We start from the raw sequence: 23,660 nt of genomic DNA, 5'->3' as shown, positions 1-23,660 counted from the left end.
CTAGTGTCTGGGGATATGTGTAGTTCTTCACATGTAATAAAATGTGTTTCAGTATATTAATAAAATTTGAAATTGAAATGTCTCCACTCTAATAAAAGAAAAAGGAAATGGAAAGTAGCAAAACACCAAGACTGGAAAAGATGATGTGAAATGACTCTGAAGGTGTTGGGAAGTGTTGAGAACGGTGAATGTTCTGGCCATCTAGATCCTTCCCTCCTATCCAACTCACAGCCCCACTGACACCCAGAGCTGGGAGTGAACTTGAAACTTGATGTACATAGATGGGAGACTGGAAAAGGAAATGTCTTCAGATTTGGTGGCGGCGGAGGAGATCAGAAAGGAAAATTCCAGCTCTTCTCATTGCACTATGGATGCTACAGGAAGGGTCTAGGCAGCCACCTGCCTGGCTTCAGGGACTCCTTGGCAACCCCGTTTCCCTGAACCAACAGTTGGCAGCAGCAAGGAACCCCTGCTCCCTCCCATGCCCCTGGCTGGTGAGTGACCCATCATGAAGTTTCCCAGCATTGAAGAAGATGCTGAGAGGCACACGAGAGTCTCTGAACTGATTTTCCTCCTCAAGATTCCTCTCTTGGCATCTCTTTCCCAATTGCGTCAACCCCTGGGGACCTGGGCCACTTGCAGCTCTGGATTCCAGTTGCAAAAACAGACCCCTTGCCAATTACACAGGAACTTCAGGTTTAGTCTGGGAGAGCTGGAAAGCCCATCCTAAAGGTGGAGAAAGAACCGGCAGAAGAAGAGGTGCAGGAAGACTAAGAGAGACAGCGGTTGCTTTGTGCCCCATCTCCCGAATATGTAACTCCTTTCTGCCCTGCAGTGTAGGGCACCAGCCTTAGGGATGCCGGCTGGCACTCCTCGAGAGCTGAGAATGGAAATATCCGATGGCTGCCAATGGCGTCCAGACTGTGTGAGAGAATGATTTACAGAGATGGAGAGTGGCCATTTGGCTGGCCCCAAATTTGATCTGCTTTTCCCTCTCATAAATCCAGGGTTCACATAAATCTTCGTATTCTCCCATCCCACCCATGCTGGGTTCCTTTTTTTCCCCTCTTCTTTTGCTTCATGAAAATAAATAAATCACTGGCAGTCATCCTATACATACCCACACCCCAGCTCATGCAGCTCAGGACCTGGGTCACTGAGAGAGATTTCCTTTCACCGTGACCCTCTGCCTTCTTCTGTACCAAAAAAGCTTTGCACACAACTTTGTCCTGGTTGGATGTGAACCCAAGACAACCTATGGCAGCCTTTATTATCAGGTAGCTTTTCTGAGAAGGCAGCCAGAGGTGAAGCAGAAAGCACATGAGATAAGAGCTGGTAAAAATCAGCAATGGACCAGGGGCCCTCCCACATCCCTTTCACCTTGGCCCGCCCTCTAAGCCTGGCATCCTTGTCAGACCCCTTTATTCTGCTGGCAGCCCACACTCTTCACCTTTCCTGACCCTCTCCTCTGCCCTTTCAGATGTTTTAATTTCTGTGCCCACCATTCCCCTGGGGACCTGCCCATTGACTTAATTGATCTGATAAATTAACTCAAGCAGGTAAGCTGGACAGGAATGTATCCTGGATGTCATGCTCAAGCTGTTACTTCTCGAATGATCTTTGGCAAATCATTTCCCTGTTCTGGACCTCAGTTTTCTCACCTATAAAATGGGAAAGCTGTATGAAGTGGCTTCCAACACTGTGGTCAACACTAGGATCATTTATTCAACAGATTTTTGGTGAAAACTCCAAGTGTTGAAGAGAAGGAAGGGTGGTGCTTGTTGACATTGGAGTGAGCCTTGATCACTGGCTGAGAGACCATGGCCCTAGAGGCATTGCCACTGAGCTTTGAGACCTCAAAGAAGTCCAGCACCAAGAGATCACTGTGGTCTAGTTAAACTCTTAGCTTCTGTCATTTAAGATGTGTGAATGTGTGCTGATCCCCAAACAGGATGGAGCATCAGTTTTTCCAACACCAGAAGTGAGCAGGGGGAAACCAATGATGATATCTAGGGCCCTTTTAAAGCTGTGAGTCCATCATCTCTAATGTATGCTAATGACTGATGGAGGTTTGATGGGCCCCCTCGATACAATTTTCACACATTCACATTCCTGCAGCACTGTAAGCCAAGGCATCCCTGTGGATTTCAGCTAATGGGAGTTGCCGTGGCAAGAAAAAGATGTCTGGCTAGGGAGGTTTTTCAATAGTAGCATCATCTATGGAGGAACTTAGCCTAAATAACCAGAAAAGGCCAGAAACTGGCAGAGGGAGTGAAAACCAATCTCCTGTTAGATTCTCACTACCCTGAAAATGACATGTGAAGCGCACACCCAGTCCTTCATTGCCTCATGTCCTGTCTCTTGGGGTCACTAAACTGTCAGCTGAAGCAAGTGGACTTTTGGCTCCAGTTGCCTTCTGGTCTCATGGGGAGGGGAAGGAAGGCTGAAGGCATTTGTGAGCACACCTGCCCAGGTGGCTCCTCCTGCAGGAATGACCCTCCCCTTCACAGTCCATCGTTTGCCATGGCCGACATGCCTGCACCCCCAGGGCAGCACCCTATTCAAGATCCCTTGGATGTGCTCTGGTCTCACCCTTCCCTTTTGGTCTTAGAAAGTCCCTGTTCACCGACAAACTTCTTTTAAGTCTTTACTGAGTTTGTTACAACATTGCTTCTGTTTTGTGTTTTGGTTTTTTGGCCACAAGGCATGTGGGATCCTAAGTCCCCAGCCAGGGATCGACTCTAAGCCCCCTTCATTGGAAGGTGAAGTCTTAACCACAGGACCACCAGGGAAGTCCCGGATAACCCTTTTGAGCATTGCTCTTCCATTTATCTTTCTGGGTCCCAGGGCAAGGGGCCTGGTCTAGTGCTTCCCCTGCATGCTGGATTCTCCAAAAGGGGCCGAGGTGTGACATTTCCATGGCCGTCGGCTGCCCACCCTCCCATCCTACCCTGGGACTTAGCAGGGTAGGCCAGGTCTGTCCCAGGCCCTAGTCCTGGCTGGGTCCTGGGGCTTCTGCCCACTGAATGCCATTCCCACAGCTCTAGTCTGCCTTACCCCCCAATGCTTCCATCTAGAAGGAGGACGAAAATGCCTTTATAGAAGCCAAGGTGTTCACGTGTGTGCATGTGTGCTAAGTCGCTTCAGTCGTGTCCGACTCTTTGTGACCCCACGGACTGTAGCCCACCAGGCTCCTCTGTCCATGGGATTCCCCCGGCAAGCCTACTGGACTGGGTTGCCATGCCCTCCTCCAGGGGATCCTCCCCACCTCTGCCTCACCAGGGGTCGAACCCCCATCTCTTATGTCTCCTGCATTGGCAGGGGGGTTCTTTACTGCTAGCGCCACCTGGGAAGCCCCGTTGTTTCTCTACAAATATTCGCTTCTTCACAATCTAAAATCAAGGAAGAGAAAGAGTTAGGAAACTTAATTATGTTGTCAGCCTGATTTCGGATGGGCTGTGGGTATAGGCTAATTTGCAAAGTTAAAACGATTGGGGGCAGTGATTTCCCCACTGTTTGTTTTAATTGTGAGACCATTTCTTCGGGGAAATCTTAGGGGATGGGGGTCGTCAGGTATCCCACCTCCCAGCTCCCCACCTCCTCTGTCATTCACATTAATCTCAGAGGAAGCCTAGGGCTTCCTAGCTGGCAGATGTGACATAGATACCAGAAAGTTGGCTTCTGTTTCTATAAGGTTCACAACGCTGAAGGAAGCACGAGTCAGGCCTGGCTTTTGTGACTTAGTCTCATGGTCTTTAAAGCTCGATTAAGATCTTGCTTGTTGGGGATCAGCATTGTGTTTGGGATGGGCACCAGCTTTCTTCCCGGGAAGGAACTAGACAAGCCCCGGCCTCTAGTTGCTAATAACCAGTGTCCCATGCTGTTTCCAGGCCCTGAAGGACCCCACCCTGGCAGCCCGGAAGGATTTCCAGAGGGAAGCCGAGCTGCTCACCAACTTGCAGCATGAGCACATTGTCAAGTTCTACGGCGTGTGCGGTGACGGGGACCCCCTCATCATGGTCTTCGAGTACATGAAGCACGGAGACCTGAACAAGTTCCTCAGGTGCGCCAGGACGGCCACCCCCTCCTGTCACCCCCACTGAACCCCTGGGTCCTCTCTGGAGCCAGAAGTCCCGTTGCTCCTCCGAACACTTCGGTCTGGGGATTAGAAACGAGAGGCAGCCTTTCATTCTTCTGCATTACCTCCTGAGCAATTGGATGCGGACCTTTGCCCCTGATTTCTCGGGAGGGAAGTTGAGGATGCTATGGAAAGTAACCTGCACTCTTCTTCCCGATTCTCAGGAAGACTGAGAAGAAGGGCGAGGTCTGGAATGGCTCCAAGGAGGGAGCCCCGAGGGGTCAGCGTGTAACTTCCAGCTTTAAGATTCTAAAGGGCCAGTTTTCCCCCTGATGTTCTGAGTAGCTTTCTGGCTTCATGTCTTATGTTCTCGCTTGCAAAGTGAGGCTAGTCCCTACCACGCCTCCTGAAAGCCTCCTTGTCAGAGACTTCTTGATGATGAATAAGAAAGGACAAGGTTACAAACTCATGGGGAGACAGATGGTTGAAAAAAAGGGCAGATTTTCCCCCAGATAAATTTAGAACTGTGCTATCCAGTACAGTAGCCATATATGGCTATTTAAATTTAAATCTACAATGACTAAATTTAAGTAAAATGTAAAAATTCCTCTGTCTCTCCAGACACACTTCAAGTACTCAGTAGCCACATGTGATGAGTGGCTACCATATTGGACAGTGTGGTACAGTTGGCTGGCACTGTTCTATAAGGATTGGATTTTTTTTTTGTAAAAAGGGTTTCCCCAAGCCTGGAGCAAGATCATCTGGATTTTGAGAGGCTCTTGATAGAGCTTCTAAGAGACTGGAACCCTAGCCAGAAGCGCTGGATGGAGTTACAAATAGGGGTTGGGAAGATGTGAAATCTACCTTCCCTAAAGAAGATAGCATCTCACCAATAGAGCAGAGTTAGCATTTCTCTGCCTCCCACACCTGCTGTCTCCAATTACTGCCCAGATGTGGAGGGAGCAAGCATGTGTGAGAGTGTGTGCAATCCAGGGTCTCATAAAACATATTGAACACTCAGGCCCTGGATGCTTTTAGGGTATGGTCTTTGCATAGCCAACTTTTGCGTTCTACTGCTGAGAATGAGATTTCCAGAGCTCATGTGTGGGATATGGTAAACTCTAGCATACTCCCCTAAACCTGATGAGCATCTCCTTGAGGTGGGACATTCAAATGAGTGCTATGCTTTGAAGAGGAAATGGAAAGGGTAGATACCAGGTTTCCAAAACTGGCCCTAGAGGATTTGAAAGTATCTGTAGGATGTTCTAAACCTCCTAAACTTGATTTCATGGTGAAATTTACTCCTTTCCTGAAGAACTAAGTCCTTAGCATGAGACAGACTTGGGTTCATATCCTGGATATGTCTTAGTGATGTAACCTAGAACAAGTTATTAACTCTGAATTCTCTCCTGGAAAACAAGACTATTCATAACTGCTTCATATGTTTGTTGTTATAAGTATTCAGTGACTATATTTGTGTAAAGCCTGGACAAGTGTTCAACCAATGGCAGCTATGATTAAAATTATTGCAATATAATTTTATCAGACCTGTGAACCATGACAGCTTCTACAACAAACAGCATCTTTTCTCAGTACTTGAGATCTTCCTCTTCCTGTGCTTCTATTCTTCTGAAGTCAAGGGATATGTTCTGTTTTTCCATCAAACCCTCCTCATTGATTCAATGGTACATTCAGACCTAAGCAACCCCACCAGCAAGGCTAAAGAGAGGTCCTGAGTACTGCTCTATGTCCCTGTCATGCCTACTCTACGGGAAGAGGAAGAAAAAGAGGGTAGAAGGTCCTTCCTGCTCTCGCATCTCCCAGTTGGTGGGTTTTAGGGAATCCAGTGCATTCTTCCAATAAACTGGAATGGAGCTTGTCTGCTGGTCCATCTTCCTTGTGAGCTAATGCAGTTGCGCTCCTCTAGAGGCACGAGGGAGGCAGAGCCCACGAGGGAGGCAATGCCCACAGGAGATAATAAAATGAACGTGTTTATATTTAACGGTGCCTTTCAGTGGAAATTGGAGAAGCAATAAAACAGGCCAAGGCTTCTCTCTGTACAGTGGGGCTCCTTGGCTCACAACTTCATAAATAAAGGCCTGGGTGTGGTTACGGCTCACTGGGCTTCCTGGAGAAAAGATGAATACTAAAAGTGACTGATATGACAGGGCAAGGTGTTTGGATAACACATCTGGGCCATGATTTGGGATGCAAATCATGGGAGCTGTGGCTCCCAGGTCTTTGCCTAGGGTCACAGGCTCTCTTCATCCTGTCCTGCCATCCGCGGAAGTTGCCCAGTCCTAGGCAGGGGAATGGGGAGGCTAGGAGTGTCGACTGAAGAGCAGTGCTACCCACAGTGTGGACTGTATCACTACTGGAAGCATCATTCCTGGGAGCTTGCAGGAAATGCACTGCAAGAGCTCTACCTAGCCAATCAGAATTGTAAGGGGCAGGGCTCAGGAGTCTTTTTAACAAGCTCTCTGAATGCTTAAAGTTTAAAACCCTCCTCCATAGTCACATGTCACCCATGCAGCTGCTGCAAGACTTTGGCCAGATGATGTCCCTCCGTTTCCTTATCTCAAAAGTGGGGTGAGGGGGATGATTAAGGGAATCAGTACATTAGAGATACATAAAGCTGTGCATGGAACGTAGTCAGGGTTATGTAAGTGTTAATTATCATTTTATTAATTACTCTGTAGTAGACATGGAGGAACTGGGAAGCCCCTGGATGGCAGTGAAATATCCAAAAGAGTACGTTCACTCCTTGATTCATTAAAACGAGTCTGCCGTCTTCTTAGCTGGTAATCTTAATTGTCACATTTCATCCTAATCAGGCGCACATAATGGAGTTTGGGGTAGATAGAAATAGGCCACAAGGAGGCTGAGAAAAGAGATTTCGTTTATCTCTGTGGTGCATTCCAGAGACGAGGAAATCAAGAGGGCGTTTCTCCTTGATCTGACCTCTCTCTGCTCCCTCCCTTCTGCTCCTACCCCCACCCCTACAGGGCCCACGGGCCGGATGCGATGATCCTTGTGGACGGGCAGCCGCGCCAGGCGAAAGGCGAGCTGGGGCTTGCCCAGATGCTCCGCATTGCCAGTCAGATCGCCTCCGGCATGGTGTACCTGGCCTCCCAGCACTTCGTGCACCGGGACCTCGCCACCAGGAACTGCCTGGTTGGAGCCAACCTGCTGGTGAAGATTGGAGACTTCGGCATGTCCAGAGATGTCTACAGCACCGATTACTACAGGGTAAGGGGGCCTCCCCCGACGCAGCATCCATGGCCCAGCTAGCACCTTGCTCACATGTCTCCGTCATTGTCCATTAACCCTGTTACTCTGGAGCACACGCATACACTCCTGTGCCCAGGTAGACACTTGATGCTTATCCTTTGGCCACGCCTGCGTCTCTACATACCTGTCAGTTTTTCTCTTGATAGCTTACTCATCCCTTCCGCCTGGATAGGAATACATGACTATATCCTTACATCGCAATGACATACGCACTATGTTCTTATGTCCATCAGTACTCATTCTTCATGTAAACAGATACCAATATATACATATATATACACATATATATGCATATATCCCCCAGTGCACACATGGACAAGCTCAACTCGATGCTACATTTTAACATCTTTCAATGCGATTCCCTACCCGGCCTCACCCACAGCACATTATTGTTCTTTAACATTATCTGGTGACCATATAGGCTCATTTGCAAAGACAGATCTCAATGAGAAGGCAGAACCCAACACAAAGGATCAAAATGGTTAGTGTGTTGCTGAGCAGAATTATCCAAATGGTATAAGAAAGATGAGTGAAGGAAGCAGGTTCTCATTGCCAGCTTTGAAGACAGTTGCAAATGGGCCTTAGGAGAAGCTGTTTGATGGTGAGAGGAAACACTATGTTCAACTTTACTTCAATACAGTTATCTACTTTATATTAATAGGTATCTTACTTTGCACCCCCCACATTTTCCCCCTTAATATTTGAGAATCTTTTTCCCACAGATCATGGAGTGATTCTGACAGTTATTATTGCCAGGGAAAGGACAAGTGGGCATGAGTGGCATTTTTTTTCCCAAAGGAGAAATGTGGGTGCAACCTGTATACAGAGATAAAATAACTTCTGCATATTGATTAGAGAAGCAGATGTTTCAAGTATATGGGAGATTTACTTTAGGGACTTTGAATGGATGAGGAGTTTGGATGGTGTATAAGGAGAGGGTGGCACAATGTTTTGGAGGTCGAGAGACAAGGCAGCAATTTCCCTCATCTTCTTTGTACGGAATGAATGATCATATTGTGAATCAGAGGACCCAGACAGGGCTGTCTTTTTGGCCTGAGCACGTGGGGCAGGAGGCTGGGAGTTTGGGACTGGCATCTGCAAGTCAACTCTGTCTGGATGCTCATGATGGCTTTGCCTAAAAAACCTTGCCCAGACAGTATAATGAATCACTCAAGACACGTTATCTTACATCTTTTTAACTTTTAATTTTGCTTGTGGGCATAACCAATGAACAATGTTGTGATAGTTCCAGGTGGACAGCAAAGGAACTCAGCCATACATATATACATGTATCCATTCTCCCCCAAACTCCCCTCCCATCCAGGCTGCAACATAACATTGACCAGAGTTCCCTATGCTGTACAGTAGGTCCTTGTTGATTATCCATTTAAAATATAGCAGTGAAGACACTTTATTTTAGCCATAACCTGGGGGGAAGTGGAATATTTGAGAAACTGCTTTTGTGCCTAAAAATTGACATGTTCACAGTATAACTGAAAGATGGCAGATGATAGACAATCATGAGGATATAAAGCAAAGTAGATCGAACAGTAGGGAAGGTAGAATGTCAGCAGAAAGCTACCTTCTGCTGACAGAAGAAACCCTTCTTCTGTCTAGCCACCTGCCCAGTCTTAGCATCCCTAGATTTGGAAAAAGAAGCATAATGTAGTGGTAGGCATAGACTGATGGGCAGGGCAGACCTGGCAGGAAATATCAAAGTGGAGTCTTTCTTTAGCATCTAGACCAATTTTTTCCAGTTGTTTCCAAGAGAAGCATTGGTGTGGTTACCAAGGGACCATGGGTCATAGATTTCGTGATTCTAGCTGGAGCTGGAACCATTTAATTGCCTCTGCACTCTGTGTAATGGGGTTTGCTGGCCTGTTTGGCTGAGGTCAGATTTATGTTGGTGTTGATAAAAGCTAGGGATGGATCATTGTTTTTCTGTGTGAGGCAGATTTTGATTAGACCAATCTTGGGATCTTAGGAAATAGTATCTGAACAGCATGTGTGCAACCTCAGCTTTCAAACTTGCTTTAAGAAGTGCACTTAATATTTCTCCATTCTGATTTTAAAAAGATAGAGAGAGGGAAAGAAAGAAAAGATCCCATCTCCAAACGATCTTGCTTTGCCCTGACTTAAACAGTTGTGAACTATCACTCTTTACTCCCAGGAGAGTTACAAGAAGTAAATCTATCTCACTTCTGTGGGCTCTAGGGCAGGTTGGAATTCAAGGAAGGGAGTGAGATGGGAAAATGTTCTTATACTAGGTAGCCACACTTCCCTTTGCACGAGGGCTAAGCCAGATAAGCAGAGGCCAGCTGGCTTGAAAATGTATGGTCCCAAAGAAGTATGAAATTTAAAAAGGAGAGCTATTGCAATCCAAGACCTTCCTCAGGGGCTCCTGTGGGCTAAGGCACTTCAGTGGTGTACAATTCTTTGAAACCCTGTGGAATGTAGCCCTCCAAGCTCCTCTGTCCATGGGATTTTCCAGGCAAGAATACTGGAAGGGGTTGCTATCCCCTTCTCCAGGGGATCTTCCCAACCCAGGGATCAAACCCGCATCTCTTATGTCTCCTGCATTGGCAGGCAGGTTCTTTACGACTAGTGCCACCTGACAAAGAATCCGCTGGCAATTCAGGAGACTTGGGTTCTACCCCTAGGTTGGGAAGATCGCTTTGAGGAGGAAATGGTGACCCACTCCAGTGTTCTTGCCTAGGAAATCCCATGGACAGAGGAACCTGGTGGGCCACAGTCATAGTCATAGGGTCCCAAAAGAGTTGGAGATGACTTAGTGACTAAATAACAACATTGCCGTCAAAACACAATGCTCCATCAGAGAGCTACATACTCCACTGATGGTGGGTAGATATTATACTCTCCATATTCAAAGATCAGCTGTGTCGTTTCTTCATGTTCAGATGCTCACAATGCTTTAATATGGACACAGCCCCACTCCCACTTCTGTAAAACAAGACTTGCCTGAGGTCACATCAGTAATAAACTAGTAATAAACTAGGAAGTCTTATTATTCATACTGGATGACATAGAGGTGACAGAGGAGTTCTGTATTGGGTGCAGTCTTACCTGTGTTCACAGCCTAACACGGCCATTAACCGCCATGGAACGTCAATGTGTTTTCCTGAAACCTTTATGTAATCATCCCATTTTTCAAACGAGGACGAACATAGTCTCTCAATTGAGTTGTTTTTGATGTTCAGCAAGTTAATATGCATAAAGAGCCTGGAATACACTTCTAACTGGAGAAATTATTGTTTGTTTTCCTTAGTTCCCATCACACCCCAGGCAGGAGAACCTCAGGGATAATCTTACTTCCCGGTGTAAGTTTTGGGTCAGAGATAAGGCCCTCCTGACCGCTGGAAATTACACTGGGATAGCACAGCTTCCCTGAAGGAGCAGATCTTTATGTTGACCACGTAGGGAAAATTTCCCTCCCAAGGTTTCAACTTAACCAGAAATACTGGGTCATCAGTATTTGCCTGTTCTTCTGGTCAGTGTTTATAAGGTCCTGCTCGTGAACCTTAGAGCCAAGCCCATGTTCAGGTGATTTATGAAAGATTTTTTTTGTTTGTTTGTTTGGTACACCAGTTGAGACTCCAGGGGAAGGTGGTGATTTATTAGATAGCAAGAACACTGAAGTACTGTCTCTGCAAGCTGACACCCAGGACAGGTTTGCACCTCTGGGCTACCGTATGTTACTGAAAGCTACTGGGTCTAGGAGTTTGCTGGTTTCTGGTAACACAGCTTCATGCATGTGTGCTAAGTCATGTCCTACTGCTCGCGACCCCATGGACTGTAGCCAACCAGGCTCCTCTGTCCATGGGATTCTCCAGGCAAGAATACTGGAGTGGGGTGCCATTCCGTTCTACAGGGTATCTTCCTGATTCAGGGATGAAACTGCATCTCTTATATCTCCTGCATCAGCAGGCAGGTTCTTTGCCACTAAGCCACCTGGGAAGCCTGCCTTACACAGCTACATGCATAGCACTCTGGCGAGTGCGTATGTTGTGTATGTGTTTATATGTGTATATGTGTGCTCCCCTGCCCAGTGTAGATTCCAGGATGCGTTTAGGAGGGCAGAGGAAGTGGAGATAAACTTCTCCTTCTAGTCTTCCTTTTAAATTTCTTAACACAAAGAGGTGCCATCTGGCTCCTGTGCAGATGATATGAAAGTGATGCACAAAGGTGAACTGCCTAATTTCCTGTTACATTTAGAGAGAGAAAAACAAACAGCTCTGCCCCAGAGTGAGTGCCAGAGCGATTTGTTCTGTCTTCTGAAGACTGTGCCCCACGACAGATCCCTTTTCCTTGATGGGTCACTGGCTCAGCCACTTCAGAGATTGCCTTTAAACAGGCTTTGACAAAGGTGGGTTTTGAGTACCATTATATCTTTCTCAGAGTATCAGACAACGCTACAAGTTGAGGAGTCAAGTCCGGAATTAGGAAAGTCCTAGAAGAAGAGGAGGTTGGGGTTTTCAGAAAAGAAATATTTTCAGATGTTTTGATTTGGAAGGGAGATGGTATGTTGATACAGGAAGAGTGGTGGTGGAGGGGCTTCGTGCCCCAATCTTACTGAACCAGAGGGCCAGGAAAGTGCCTTCCTGTTCACTTTGCCATCCTCTGTGCCTGGCACAGGATCTAGAACCTGGCAAACACCCAGTAAAAATATGAATCAATGCATGGATGACGTCAGAGTGGAAATTCAGAGTGCAGGAAGCGGATGAAGCCAGACCAAGAAGAACCTGAATAGGCATCACTTTTGGGAGGGTTGGGGGGCTTCCATGCTTGCCAGAGCTGGGAGTCAGGATCCAGTCAGCAGGCTCCCCAGTTAATTTCATTTGTTTATTTTTGGCTGTGCTGGGTCTTCACTGCCGCACGGGCTTTCTCTTTTGTCGTAAGCCAGGGCTTCTCTCTAATTGCGGTGCACAGGCTTCTCATTGCAGTGGCTTCTCTTGTTGCAGAGCATGCGCTCTGGGGTATGAAGGCTTCAATAGTTGCAACATGTGGGCTCAATAGCTTCGGCTCCTGAGCTCTAGAGCACAGGCGCAGTAGCTGTACGTGGGCTTAGTTGTTCTGTGGCATGTGGGATCTTCCCAGATGAGGGATCGAACCGTGTTCCCTGCATCGGCAGGCAGATTGTTAACTACTGGATCACCGGGGAAGTCCTAGGCTCTCCAGATAAAATCTAGAGTAGATCCTATGTATTCCAGCTGTACCTAATAGTGACAGAGGTGACAACCAGAATGGCAGCAGCAGGGGATCCATGGATGAATGACTCTGCCCTTGAGTCCCATCTGATTCTCCCACCTCATGCCTCCCCACCCTATCTCGTAAGCCCTCCCACTCAAACCAGCTAAAGAAGAAGTGCTCATTTTACACATGCCGATTGTGGCGCTTTGCACTTTCTCACCAGACTCTTAGTGCTATGCCAGGAAAATAAGAGGGTCTTCTAAGACCTTCCAGGTAAGTAAAAGGTCAGACATTGTTAGTCTTCATTCTATAGCTAAGCCTTGTTGAGGGTTGGTGATGTCTTCACGGCTTTGAGATTCCTCAACGATAAGTCAGTGTTAGAACATTCCTATAGCCTTTGGATGATTAATTCACCATGTGCATTTGCTAAACCTGTCCATGCTGGTTTATTTCCCCTTGTGCCAAATCACATAGCCACTGAGGAGGTCTATGTGTTAGAGACAGGATTCAGTACAATTCCCTATGTGCAAGGATGAGGAGAATGCAATCTTTATTCCCAAGGGAATTGAATTTTCATAGAGTGGGACTTCCCTGGAGGCCCAGTGGTTAAGACTACGCTTCCACTGCAGGGGTCTCTGGTTCAATCCCCAGTCCTGGAACTAAGATCCCACATGCCACAGAGGTGGGGGGTGGGGGCAAAAAAGTTTTTTTTCCTTAGCGAATATAAAAAAGGAGGAAAATTTGTAATTCCACCGTGATGCAATAGGATGACCAATTTCAAAAGCCCATCTAATTAGATGGATGATTTGGATCTTGAGACAGTCAGTGGGTTGAATTTTAGGAGGAATGAAGATGGCTTGGCAATCGGCAAACTGAGAGAGGGATCTAGAACAGTGTATCACTCAACCAGCCAAACCTAAGGTATATGAAAGACACATGGAAGGAAATGTTCATGAAGGGTGGGACCACGGTGGCAGCTCTTGAAAGGCCAACTCTTCTGACATGGGTAGCTGCAGGACAGCCTTGGGAACCTGCCATCTGTTTTAGTGTAAATGAGGCTATGTGAGGACGAGCCACCAGGCAGTGTCATGTAGTAGAGACCACTGGGACCTGAGGCCATAAGGCTGGACGTGCCGTGGTCCAGGGGAGAGGCAGTAGGGCTATTGGCCGTGGTGGTAGCAGCGGAGTATGGAAGAGAAGCCATCGGAATCAATGGGGCTGAGAAAGGTGAACTCAAGGCCAGGGCCTGGGAACTCAAAGCCTCTTGCTCTTTTGAATCGTCGTAACCTTGAAAAAGAATAACAGTGAAACGAAGGGTCAGGATAGATTTTTAACAAATGCATCTTTTAGGCCACCTAGTCCATTCTGCGTCCCTGGAGTGTTAGAAAAACAGATGAACAAATGCCAAATCATTCAATTTTAAAGAAACATGAAGCTGGAAGCAGCCTTAAATGTCATCTATTTCACCCCTGTGGCCCCAGGCAGAGCAGCTTCAAAATCATCCCCGACAGATGGTTTGTTTGCTCTATTCCCCTGCATCTCCCGGGATTCCACTGGTTCCTCCTTATTCCTTCCAGCTGTGCAAAAGGAAACTCTCATCGGTGAGAGATTTATCCTTTTCCTTCTAATTTGTAGCACCCTTCAGAAATGGGAAGTTCTTGGTTATGTCTAGCCTCTACCTGCTGCAAAACAAGTTTATCTTGTCCAATATCCTTAGAAGAGATAAACACAGATTATATTCTAAAACAGACATTAGAACACTCAGGAAAATGCTAAGTAGATGCTCAGTGAGACCAAAATGGCCTGGTATTTCTCATAGGTAATTGGTTGTATTTTATTTGTTGGAGGGGAATCAATGGGATATAAATCTCTCCCTCCCTTGACATGCCAATATATATGTATATATATAATATATCCTTTTTCTGAGAGCAGTTTCCAGGAGTCTCCTCAATTTGGTTTCATCTCCCTACAGTATTGAAATCTGGCTGTTTTCTTTTGTCAATGACAGTGGTGCAAGCATGGAATGGATATTATCATAGTCAGCCTGATCTCCATGAGGACAGATATCGATTTTAAAAAAAAGGACCAGGGTGAATCCTCATTAGAAAATTTCAAGAACTTGAGGCATGTTTGTACAGGAGCCCATCCTCAAGGAAAGAGAAGAAAAGGCAGCGGGGTGTTGATTCACTCCGTCTCTCTCTGCTCCTGTGGTTGGCTGGCATGGTAGCTTCTTTGTAACTTGACAGTGGAGAGTATTATAATAGATTCTGTCTAGGTTCCCTAAGTATAAAGGGTTGGTTTTTTTTAATGGCAAACTGAATATATAACTTATAAAGATACATAAATTTCCATACAAATATCTTCTTTACCAGCTGTAATTAAGATATTTGCATGTAAAGAGAACAGTATATTCCCTTGACTTCCTCCTGGTGGGGAATTGTATTTCTCTCCTAATGCTCAAAGCCCAAGACTTTGTGATCTGAGTCTAAACAGGAGGAGGAGGAGGAGGAGGAGGCAGAAGACTGGGTCAACATTACATTTGAAATTCAGAATTTTAAACACAGTTTTTACTCCTGGTTGTTGACTTTTCAGGTTTAGCTAATCCTACAGGGCAAAGCTGAGGTGGGATGGGGAGAACGTGGCCCAAGAGAAAGTGGGCCAAGTACCCACTTATAATTTAAAGTTGCAAGCCAGAGTATTTCCATTATGTAGTGCTGGGTGCTAACATTGAAGAGGAGAAGATCTTCCTCTGAATCTTGAGTTTCTGCTTATGAACTCCAGAACTTAGGAAATTTTATTCAATTTTCTAAGCCTTAGATCTTCATCTGAAAAAAATGAAAACAGTTTCTTTTGTGTGGATTAAGTAAGATCACGTATGCAAATTGCCTGGCACCTATTAGGCACTCAGTAGATGATAGTTATTATGCTACATAAATGAACAAGGTGGAAATTATATACAGATCTTCCTTGACTTACAGTGGGCTTGTGTGTGTGTGTTAGTTGCTCAGTTGTGTCTGACTCTTTTCAACCCTATGGACTGTAGACCACCAGGGTTCTCTGTCCATGGAATTCTCCAGGCAAGAATGCTGGAGTAGATTGCCATTCCCTTCTCCAGGGGATCTTCCCGACCCAGAGATCAAACCCAGGTCTCCGGCATCACAGGTGGATGCTTTACTGTCTGAGCCACCAAGGACAATGGGCTTACTTCTTCAGTTCAGTTCAGTTCAGTCGCTCAGTCATGTCTGACTCTTTGCAACCCCATGAATTGCAGCACGCCAGGCCTCCCTGTCCATCACCAACTCCTGGAGTTCACTCAAACTCAAGTCCATCGAGTTGGTGATGCCATCTGTCCATCTCATCCTCTGTCGTCCCCTTCTCCTCCTGCCCCCAATCCCTCCCAGCATCAGAGTCTTTTCCAATGAGTCAACTCTTCGCATGAGGTGGCCAAAGTACTGGAGTTTCAGCTTCAGCATCAGTCCTTCCAAAGAACACCCAGGACTGATATCCTTTAGAATGGACTGGTTGGATCTCCTTGCAGTCCAAGGGACTCTCAAGAGTCTTCTGCAACACCACAGTTCAAAAGCATCAATTTTTCGGTGCTCAGCTTTCTTCACAGTCCAACTCTCACATCCATACATGACTACTGGAAAAACCATAGCCTTGACTCGACGGACCTTTGTTGGCAAAGTAATATCTCTGCTTTTGAATATGCTTACTCATTGTAAATTGAAAATATCAGAAGTCAAAGATGCAGTTAATACACCTAAGCTGCTGAACATCATGGCTTAGCCTAGCCTACTTCAAATGGGCTCAAACACTTACATTAGCCTTCAGTGGACAAAATCATCTAAGACCAAGTGTATTTATAAAAAAAGTGTTGAGTGTCTCATGTAATTTATTGATTACTGAAAGTGAAAAACAGAAGGGTTGTGTTGGTATAGAATGCTTATAAATGTGTGAGTTATGACATCACGGCTGACCGGAAGCTGGGACTCATTGCCACTACCCAGTATCATGAGAGAGTTCCTTCTGCATATCGCTAGCCCAGGAAAAGATCAAAATTCAAAATTCAACGTATGGTTTCTACTGAATGCATATCGTTTTCATACTCTGGTAAAGTCAAACTATTGTAGGTCAAGGATGATCTATATATAAGAAACTGCAAATTATTTAAAGGTACTAGCCTAGTATTTCCTATTATGGTCTTTGGTGCTGGATACTAACATTGAAGGGGAGAAAAGCCTACTTAAAAGAACCTGGAGAGATTTAAAAAAAAAAAAAAAAAACACTCAATCTTCCGGGACTGATTTAAACAATTGGAACTGGTCGGTTGGGTGTCCAGGAAGAAAAAGAAAGCACATTTGGGTGGTCACAGGAAGGGCTTTCCCATTTTGGATCTGGTAGCTCCAATAAGGAACTAACTTTTGATAACTATAACTATGAATTTTGTGGTCAGCAAAGGCCTGCAGAATTACAGCCCATTCTCCAGGCTTCCTAAGTGTGTGATGCCCCTAGTCACCCCAGAGGAAAACGTTAGGGTCACTGAACATTGTGGATAGAAACAAGCTGATTTAAGCCCAGTCCTCCCACCTTTTTCTCTCTTACAAATGCAACTTGATAACCTGAGCATTCATTCCGATGCATAACATGGGATAATGGATACTCAAGAGCTTTGTAAAATCATTGACTTGGGTGCTACTGGTTTTATTGCCATCATGACCACCACCACTATTACCACCATTACCACAATATACCCTGCTTAGTAGATAATTACAGGCACTCTGGAAAAAAGGTCAACATCCCAAACTTGATTGGCAGTGATCATCAATATGCCATCTCTTTCTCTTTGCCAAACACCGTGACAACCTCTCTTCCACTGTCACACTCTCTAACCTCTATAGCCAGGATGGACCTTTGAGTTGCAGCCTGGTTTGTCCTTGAAGTTGGTCATTTCCTTACTCAGTGGGTCAACTCCCAACTTCTTGACCTTTGTGTTTATTTAGTCATGACCTTGAGTCTTTCAGGTACATGCATATCCTGTAGCTCTCTACAGCAGAAATTCCTTTGAAGGCAAAGGAACCCACTCCGTTTTTATCACAGCGATGTTGCACATAAAAATACTTAATAAAAGTGCTTAATTAAAAAATATGTAGCCATATGTCAAGTGTTTATAATGGGTAAGGAATAACATCCAAAGTACTTTCAAGTGTACCCACTTGCCAGGGAGATCAAAACAGTCAATCCTAAAGGAAATCAACCCTGAATATTCATTGGAAAGCCTGATGTTAGAGCTGAAACTCTAATTCTTTGGCCACCTGATGTGAAGAGCTGACTCATTGGAAAAGACCCTGATGCTGGGAAAGATTGAGGGCAAGACGAGAAGAGGATGACAGGATGAGCTGGTTGGATGGCATCACCGACTCAATGGACATGAGTCTGAGCAAACTCTGGGAGATGGTGAAGGACAGGGAAGCCTGGCGTGCTGCAGTTCTTGGGGTCACAAAGAGTTGATTGCAACTTAGCGACTGAACAACAACAGCAACAACAACAGAGTCTGAAAGATGCAATAACATCACCTAACAAAAAGTCAGCAGGATCTGATTCCCTACCAAAGGCCCAAACAATCTGCTTCTCAGTGAGAAGGCCTGAGAGAATGTCTCACAATAATTAAAACACCCACGAGACTGGAGTTAGCACCAGGAGGACAACTTATTAATGCTCACAGGGGACTGGATTATTAAAAGGCTCTGTGATCAAAGCATCACTCCCAGTAAGCCAGCCTGTGTGGGAAGCCTGACCACACTGAGAAGGTTGCTTAAGGAGGAAGAAATCAGAGCAAGGACATCAGATGAATCAAATGGTCGATGTCATCCAGCCAAAAAATACTGATACGTCTCCACTGATCTGAGAGCAAGGAATTCTTGCCTTCCCAGTCTTCTGCCTAAATCCTCTCTCCCCTGATGGAAGCCAGGAGAGGATGAACATCGCCACCATCTAATTCCATGACCTTTGCAGGTCTCTATGATCATACTCTTTTATTATCTGCATCCATCAGTTTACAAATGAGCCATGATGGCCTGGAAGGCACTCAGGCTTTTTTGACAGACTTGGACGTAAATTCATGTTTTCATCCATTTTATGCTGATCTTAAGGAGATTGATTGCCTTGTCTTTATTTCCAAATACTTGGGAGGGGTCACTTTATGTTTAAAGTACTCATGCTTTCCATGTCACTGAATGTCCTTTATCCCTAAAAAAGGACTCGTTTTGTTGCTTTTAAATCTAATTGCCTTGGTACCAAGTAATCTATGCCCCAGAGGTGGAAAGTAGGTCTCAGGTAGCAGTTCTGATGACTGGTAGTGGTTGCTCGCAGTAGAGTGATGAGAAGAGCTTGGTGACTGTATCTACAATCAGTGAAAAAGCATGTGGGGTCAGCGGGTGATGTCTACCATGAGCATAGGAAAGGGGGTGCTGGTACCTGGGTTGTATAGTTGCAGTCCTCAACTATTCCATCCCAATTTATGCTCTCAATTCGAAGATTCTACTGGACCCTTTTAGTCATGTTAAAAGCTAACCTTAGCTTCTCACAATTGGAAGTAGTATAATCAGGCAGAGATGTGAGTTTATTGAGTGCACTGCTCTTAAAGACCATGTACAAAGGAAGGGGTTTGCCAGGTGGGCCTTCATTCCTGGGGCTAACAGGTTTATTTGCCCAAGTTCACATCAATGGAACTAGTAACCCAGTATTCTAAATTACCTTCCACTAGCCTTTTTCACACACTTTACTTAAGCATTTAGTTGTTTCTATTGTTTTAGAATCTTGCTTGCTTAGTCACTTCAGTCATGTCTGACTCTCTGCAACCCTATGGACCATGGCCTGCAAGACTCCTCTGTCCATGGGATTCTTAAGGCAAGATATTGGAGTGGGTTGCCATTTCCTTCTCCATTTATAATCTTTTGTACAGAAAAAAATGCCTAGTTCTTCATAGATCCGTTCCCTGTTCCACTCTGCCAAAGCTTTATCTGGCCTAGATACAACTCTCCCTTCCAGTTCATCATCCATCAACACACTAGTAATGACCTGAAACATATTATTAATTTCTTGGAGAGTTGAATAATTCAAGACTTGGATTTGCTGTTAGAGTCCTGCCCTCAAACCCATGTTGATCCAATTTTCAACATTCTTTAAGTGCAGTCATTCTATGGTTAGGACTCTCACCCAGTCAGGCTCTTCTCCTACACCTATAAACCTCCTAAGTATTTTGTGAGCATCCTTGATAAATACCATGAAATGTGGGTAAGCGATCTATACTGCCAAACTCTTGAAATTCTGGCTAGATGTCCCCTGGAGGTCATATTATAAAACCCATTTATTTAACAGATGGAGACACTGAAGTCCAGAGAAAGAGCCAGTGTTTCTCAAGTTCATGCATCAATTTGAAGATAGAGTTAAAACAAGAAAACTCACCATGCTTCTCTTTGAGCATCATCAAAGGACTTTGAGGTTGACTAGGCTAGTATTATTATTCCCACTTACAGATCTTTAAACAGAGAATCAGAGAGATTAGTTGGTGTTTCTCAGAGTGCACAGAAAGCAGGATAGGGCAGAGCTGGGTTCTGTGTTCCGATCCCTAAGTAAAGCTTTATAAAGAATGTGAGTCATGGGACTTCCTTGGTGGTCCAGTGGTTAAGACTTTGCCTTCCAGTGCAGGAGGTGTGGGTCTGATCCCTGGTTGGGGATCTAAGATCCCACAAGTTGAGGTTGTTGGTTAGTCACTAAGTTGTGTCAGACTCCTTTGCCGCCCCATGGCCCAATGGACTATAACCCACCATGCTCGTCTGTCCATGGGATTTCCCAGGCAAGGATACTGGAGTGGGTTGCCATTTCCTTCTCCAGGGGATCGTCCCAACCCAGGGATCAAACCCATATCTCCTGAACTGCAGGAGGATTCTTTACCACTGACCCACCAGGGAAGCCCAAGATCTCACATGCTTTGCAGCCAAAAAACCAAAACATAAGACAGAAGAAATATTGTAACAAATTCAATAACAACCTTAAAATGATCCACATCAAAAAATCTTTTTAAAAATAGCTATGTCCCTTTAAAAACTAGAATCAAGAATGTGAGGCCATTTGTGAATAGACATTTGAAATGATCTGCCAGCAGAGTACAGTATCCGTCAGTTTAGGTACGGTTTAAAGTTAGAAGTGTGAGCCTGCAAGAAGCTAGGGTCATGAGTTTGTTTTTTTTTTCCTAGGAGGGCTTTGTGACAAAGATGAAAAGAAAGTAAACAGTTGGGGTGACTCAGGGCTGGCCCATCCAGCAAATGAAGATACCCTCATTCAGGGAGTTTGGGGTCTCCAGGCAGGTCATAAAGCAAGCAGTAGCAAGGTGTTCTAGCCACGTGTAGTCCCCAGATTATAACAGATTCAGTGAAGCTGAAGAGTAAGAAAAGGATGCCAGGAACAGAAGAGATGGTGATTGGAAATGAGGAATGCTGGCCTACTACCTCTAAGTGTGTTGCAGGAAGTGACTTTGTATACGTTTATTGTGAAAATGTATTCTCAAAGCATCTGTTGACATGCATTTGTTTTTAGTAGCTTGAGATTTCTTTCCTTTTGTTTTTTAATTTATCTTTGGCAGTGTTGGGGCTCTGTCGCTGCACGCGGGCTTTTCTCTAGCAGAGGCGGGCAAGGCTTCTCCCTAGTTGAGTTGTGCAGGCTTCTCATGGCAGTGGCTTCTCTTGTTGCAGAGCACGGGCTCTAGGGTGCTCGAGCTTCAGTAGGTGCAGCTGTCTGGCTCTAGAGCACAGGCTGAGTAGTTGTGGCACAGGAGCTTAATTACCCTGCAGCACGTGGGATCCTTGTTCCTGGACCAGGTATCGAACCTGTGTCCCCTGCATTGGCAGGCTGACTCCCGACCTCTGGACCACCAGGGAAGTCCCCCTTGGGATGTATGAAAGGGCAGTATCCATGCCTTATTCCACCAGTCACATATCCTTTGCTTAACACCATACCTGGTATAGGGTAAGCATTCCATAAATGTCAGTTAAGTGAAATAAACAAGGAGACAAGTGTATCTCTTGGTGAGTGGCTGATCTGGGATGGTGCTCCAGAGCACTGCAGTTTGGGATAATCAAATCACAAAACCAGGTTTCATCACATTCAAAGTCCTCAGGGACTATCCTCTGTTGGTCTGACTTAGTGAATAGGCTCTGCCACACAGTCCTTTACCCACAGGGGTCAGGATTAGAAGACTCTTGGGTGCTGGAGCTCAGTGTCACAGACAGTGTCCCTTCCTATGTGGAAATAATGGACCACCCTGTAAGACTGTGTATTCTCCACCCCCGGTGATTTTCCAGAAAATCCAAATAACCACCTTTTAGGGATGCTATAGAGACACATACCAGATGACCTCAAAGTGTTGCTTTTTTCCAATTCTCAGATCCTAAGAGTCAACTTAGTGATGAAAAGTGCTTAGACAGGTGCAAAGTGGCAGAGTAATTTAAGAAATTATGATTACGCTCCTGCATGGAACCGTGTCAAGTATGTATTTTTGTGATGCTATGAAATATTAGGCCAGATTCACTCTCTCCCTATCAACAGAGTCACACGTCTGTATTGCTTCTCACTTCCCTCACACCTCACCATCTGCCACCTGCCCGATCTCTAGCCCACCTCTTGCTGTGACTGTTTGTCTTGCTCAATCTTGAAGTCTTTCTCCCTTTTTCCTATTCTAAAATCCATGCTCTCTTCTACCTGAAAGAAAACTCTTCATTTGAACTTTCTGCCACCCGCAAATTTCATTTGTCTCCTCAACTACTAAAATAGTCATGTTTGTCTTCTGCCTTAAATTTGTAACAATACTTATTAATTTGGCTGTGCTGGGTCTTCGTTGTGGCACACGGGGCCTTCGTTGTGTCATGCAGAATCTTTCCTTGCAGCACAGTGGTTCTCTGGTTGCGGTATGTGGGCTCCAGAGTGTGAGGGCTCAGTAGTTGTGGTGGGGTTAGTTGCCTCATGGCATGTAGGATCCTAGCTCCCCAACCAGGGATAGAACCTGAGTCTCCTGCATTGCCAGGCAGACTCTTAACCACTGGACCACCAGGAAAGTCCCTTCTGTCTTTATTTTTAAGCTTCTGATCTTACCCCTTCCTTGACTCTGCATTTTGGGGGTCACTAATTATCTCACCATATCCAAATTCAAATGTCTTTGCTTGAAAAAGTCAAATCCTTTTTTGAACTAACTGTTGAATGATATTATCAGTAACTACACCATTCCTTGTCCCACATCTCCAGTCCCCCACTGCTTACCATCCTTGTTCAATGCCTTACTGATGCCTCAATCCACAGTCTACTTCCCTTTCTCTCTTTTTTGATGTGGACGATTTTTAAAGTCTTTATTGAATTTGTTACAATATTGCTTCTGTTTTATGGTTTTTTTTTTTTTTTTTTTGGCTTCCATACATGCAGGATCTTAGCTCCTCTACCAGGGATCAAACCCACACCCTCTGCTTTGGAAGCCAAAGTCTTAACCACTGGACAAGCAGGGAAGTCCCTCTACTCACACTTTCTGGCCATTCTTTGCTCTTCCATTGGTTTCTCTCCTTATTGGAAGTTCTGGTGCCACCGTTTTAGACATCTACTTTGGAATCTTCATGCACTTCCATGGTTATAAACTCTTCTTGCCTTATGCAAAAGCTGTTTGAATTTGCACTTTTATTTTATTTTACTTTTTGGCTGCATGACGTGGCATGAGGGATCTAGTTCCCCAACCTAGGATTGAACTTTCACCCCCTGCAGTGGAAGCAGGGAGTCTCAGCCACTGGGCCACCAGGGAAGTCCTTGAATTTACATTTTTAGCTTCTACCTTTTTTCTCTTTGCTTAGTCTGTAAATCTTCTCTGGAGAGTTCGTGGGGGGTTGAATCTTGCTGGAGAGAAAACTCACTTTGGTGACCTCCTGCTTCCTCAGCAGTCTGTTGGCATGAGCAAAAACTCTTTTGAGAGGTTCCCATAAGGGGAGTCATTTTTTTAAATTGTCTCTTCATCATCGGTACCTAAGTCTTCACCAAATCCTTCTGT

The 23,660-nt window shown here is 45.3% G+C and overlaps 1 protein-coding gene across 4 annotated transcripts in view; it reads left to right on the top strand.

Moving 5' to 3' along the window:
* The window catches only part of NTRK3 (neurotrophic receptor tyrosine kinase 3), a 414,880-nt gene that overhangs the window by 359,785 nt on the left and 31,435 nt on the right, over window positions 1-23,660 (top strand). For all 4 annotated transcript variants that reach the window (XM_068990813.1, XM_068990812.1, XM_068990811.1 and 1 more), the window contains 2 exons: window positions 3,891-4,063; window positions 7,084-7,327. In XM_068990813.1, the coding sequence (XP_068846914.1) occupies window positions 3,891-4,063; window positions 7,084-7,327 (417 nt within the window). The remainder of the gene's footprint in view (window positions 1-3,890; window positions 4,064-7,083; window positions 7,328-23,660) is intronic.

This window comes from Capricornis sumatraensis, chromosome 19 (assembly GCF_032405125.1).
Source record: "Capricornis sumatraensis isolate serow.1 chromosome 19, serow.2, whole genome shotgun sequence".
NCBI classification, from domain to species: domain Eukaryota; kingdom Metazoa; phylum Chordata; class Mammalia; order Artiodactyla; family Bovidae; genus Capricornis; species Capricornis sumatraensis.
Note: the sequence above shows the minus strand (reverse complement) of the source record. Positions and strands in the feature narration are given on the sequence as shown.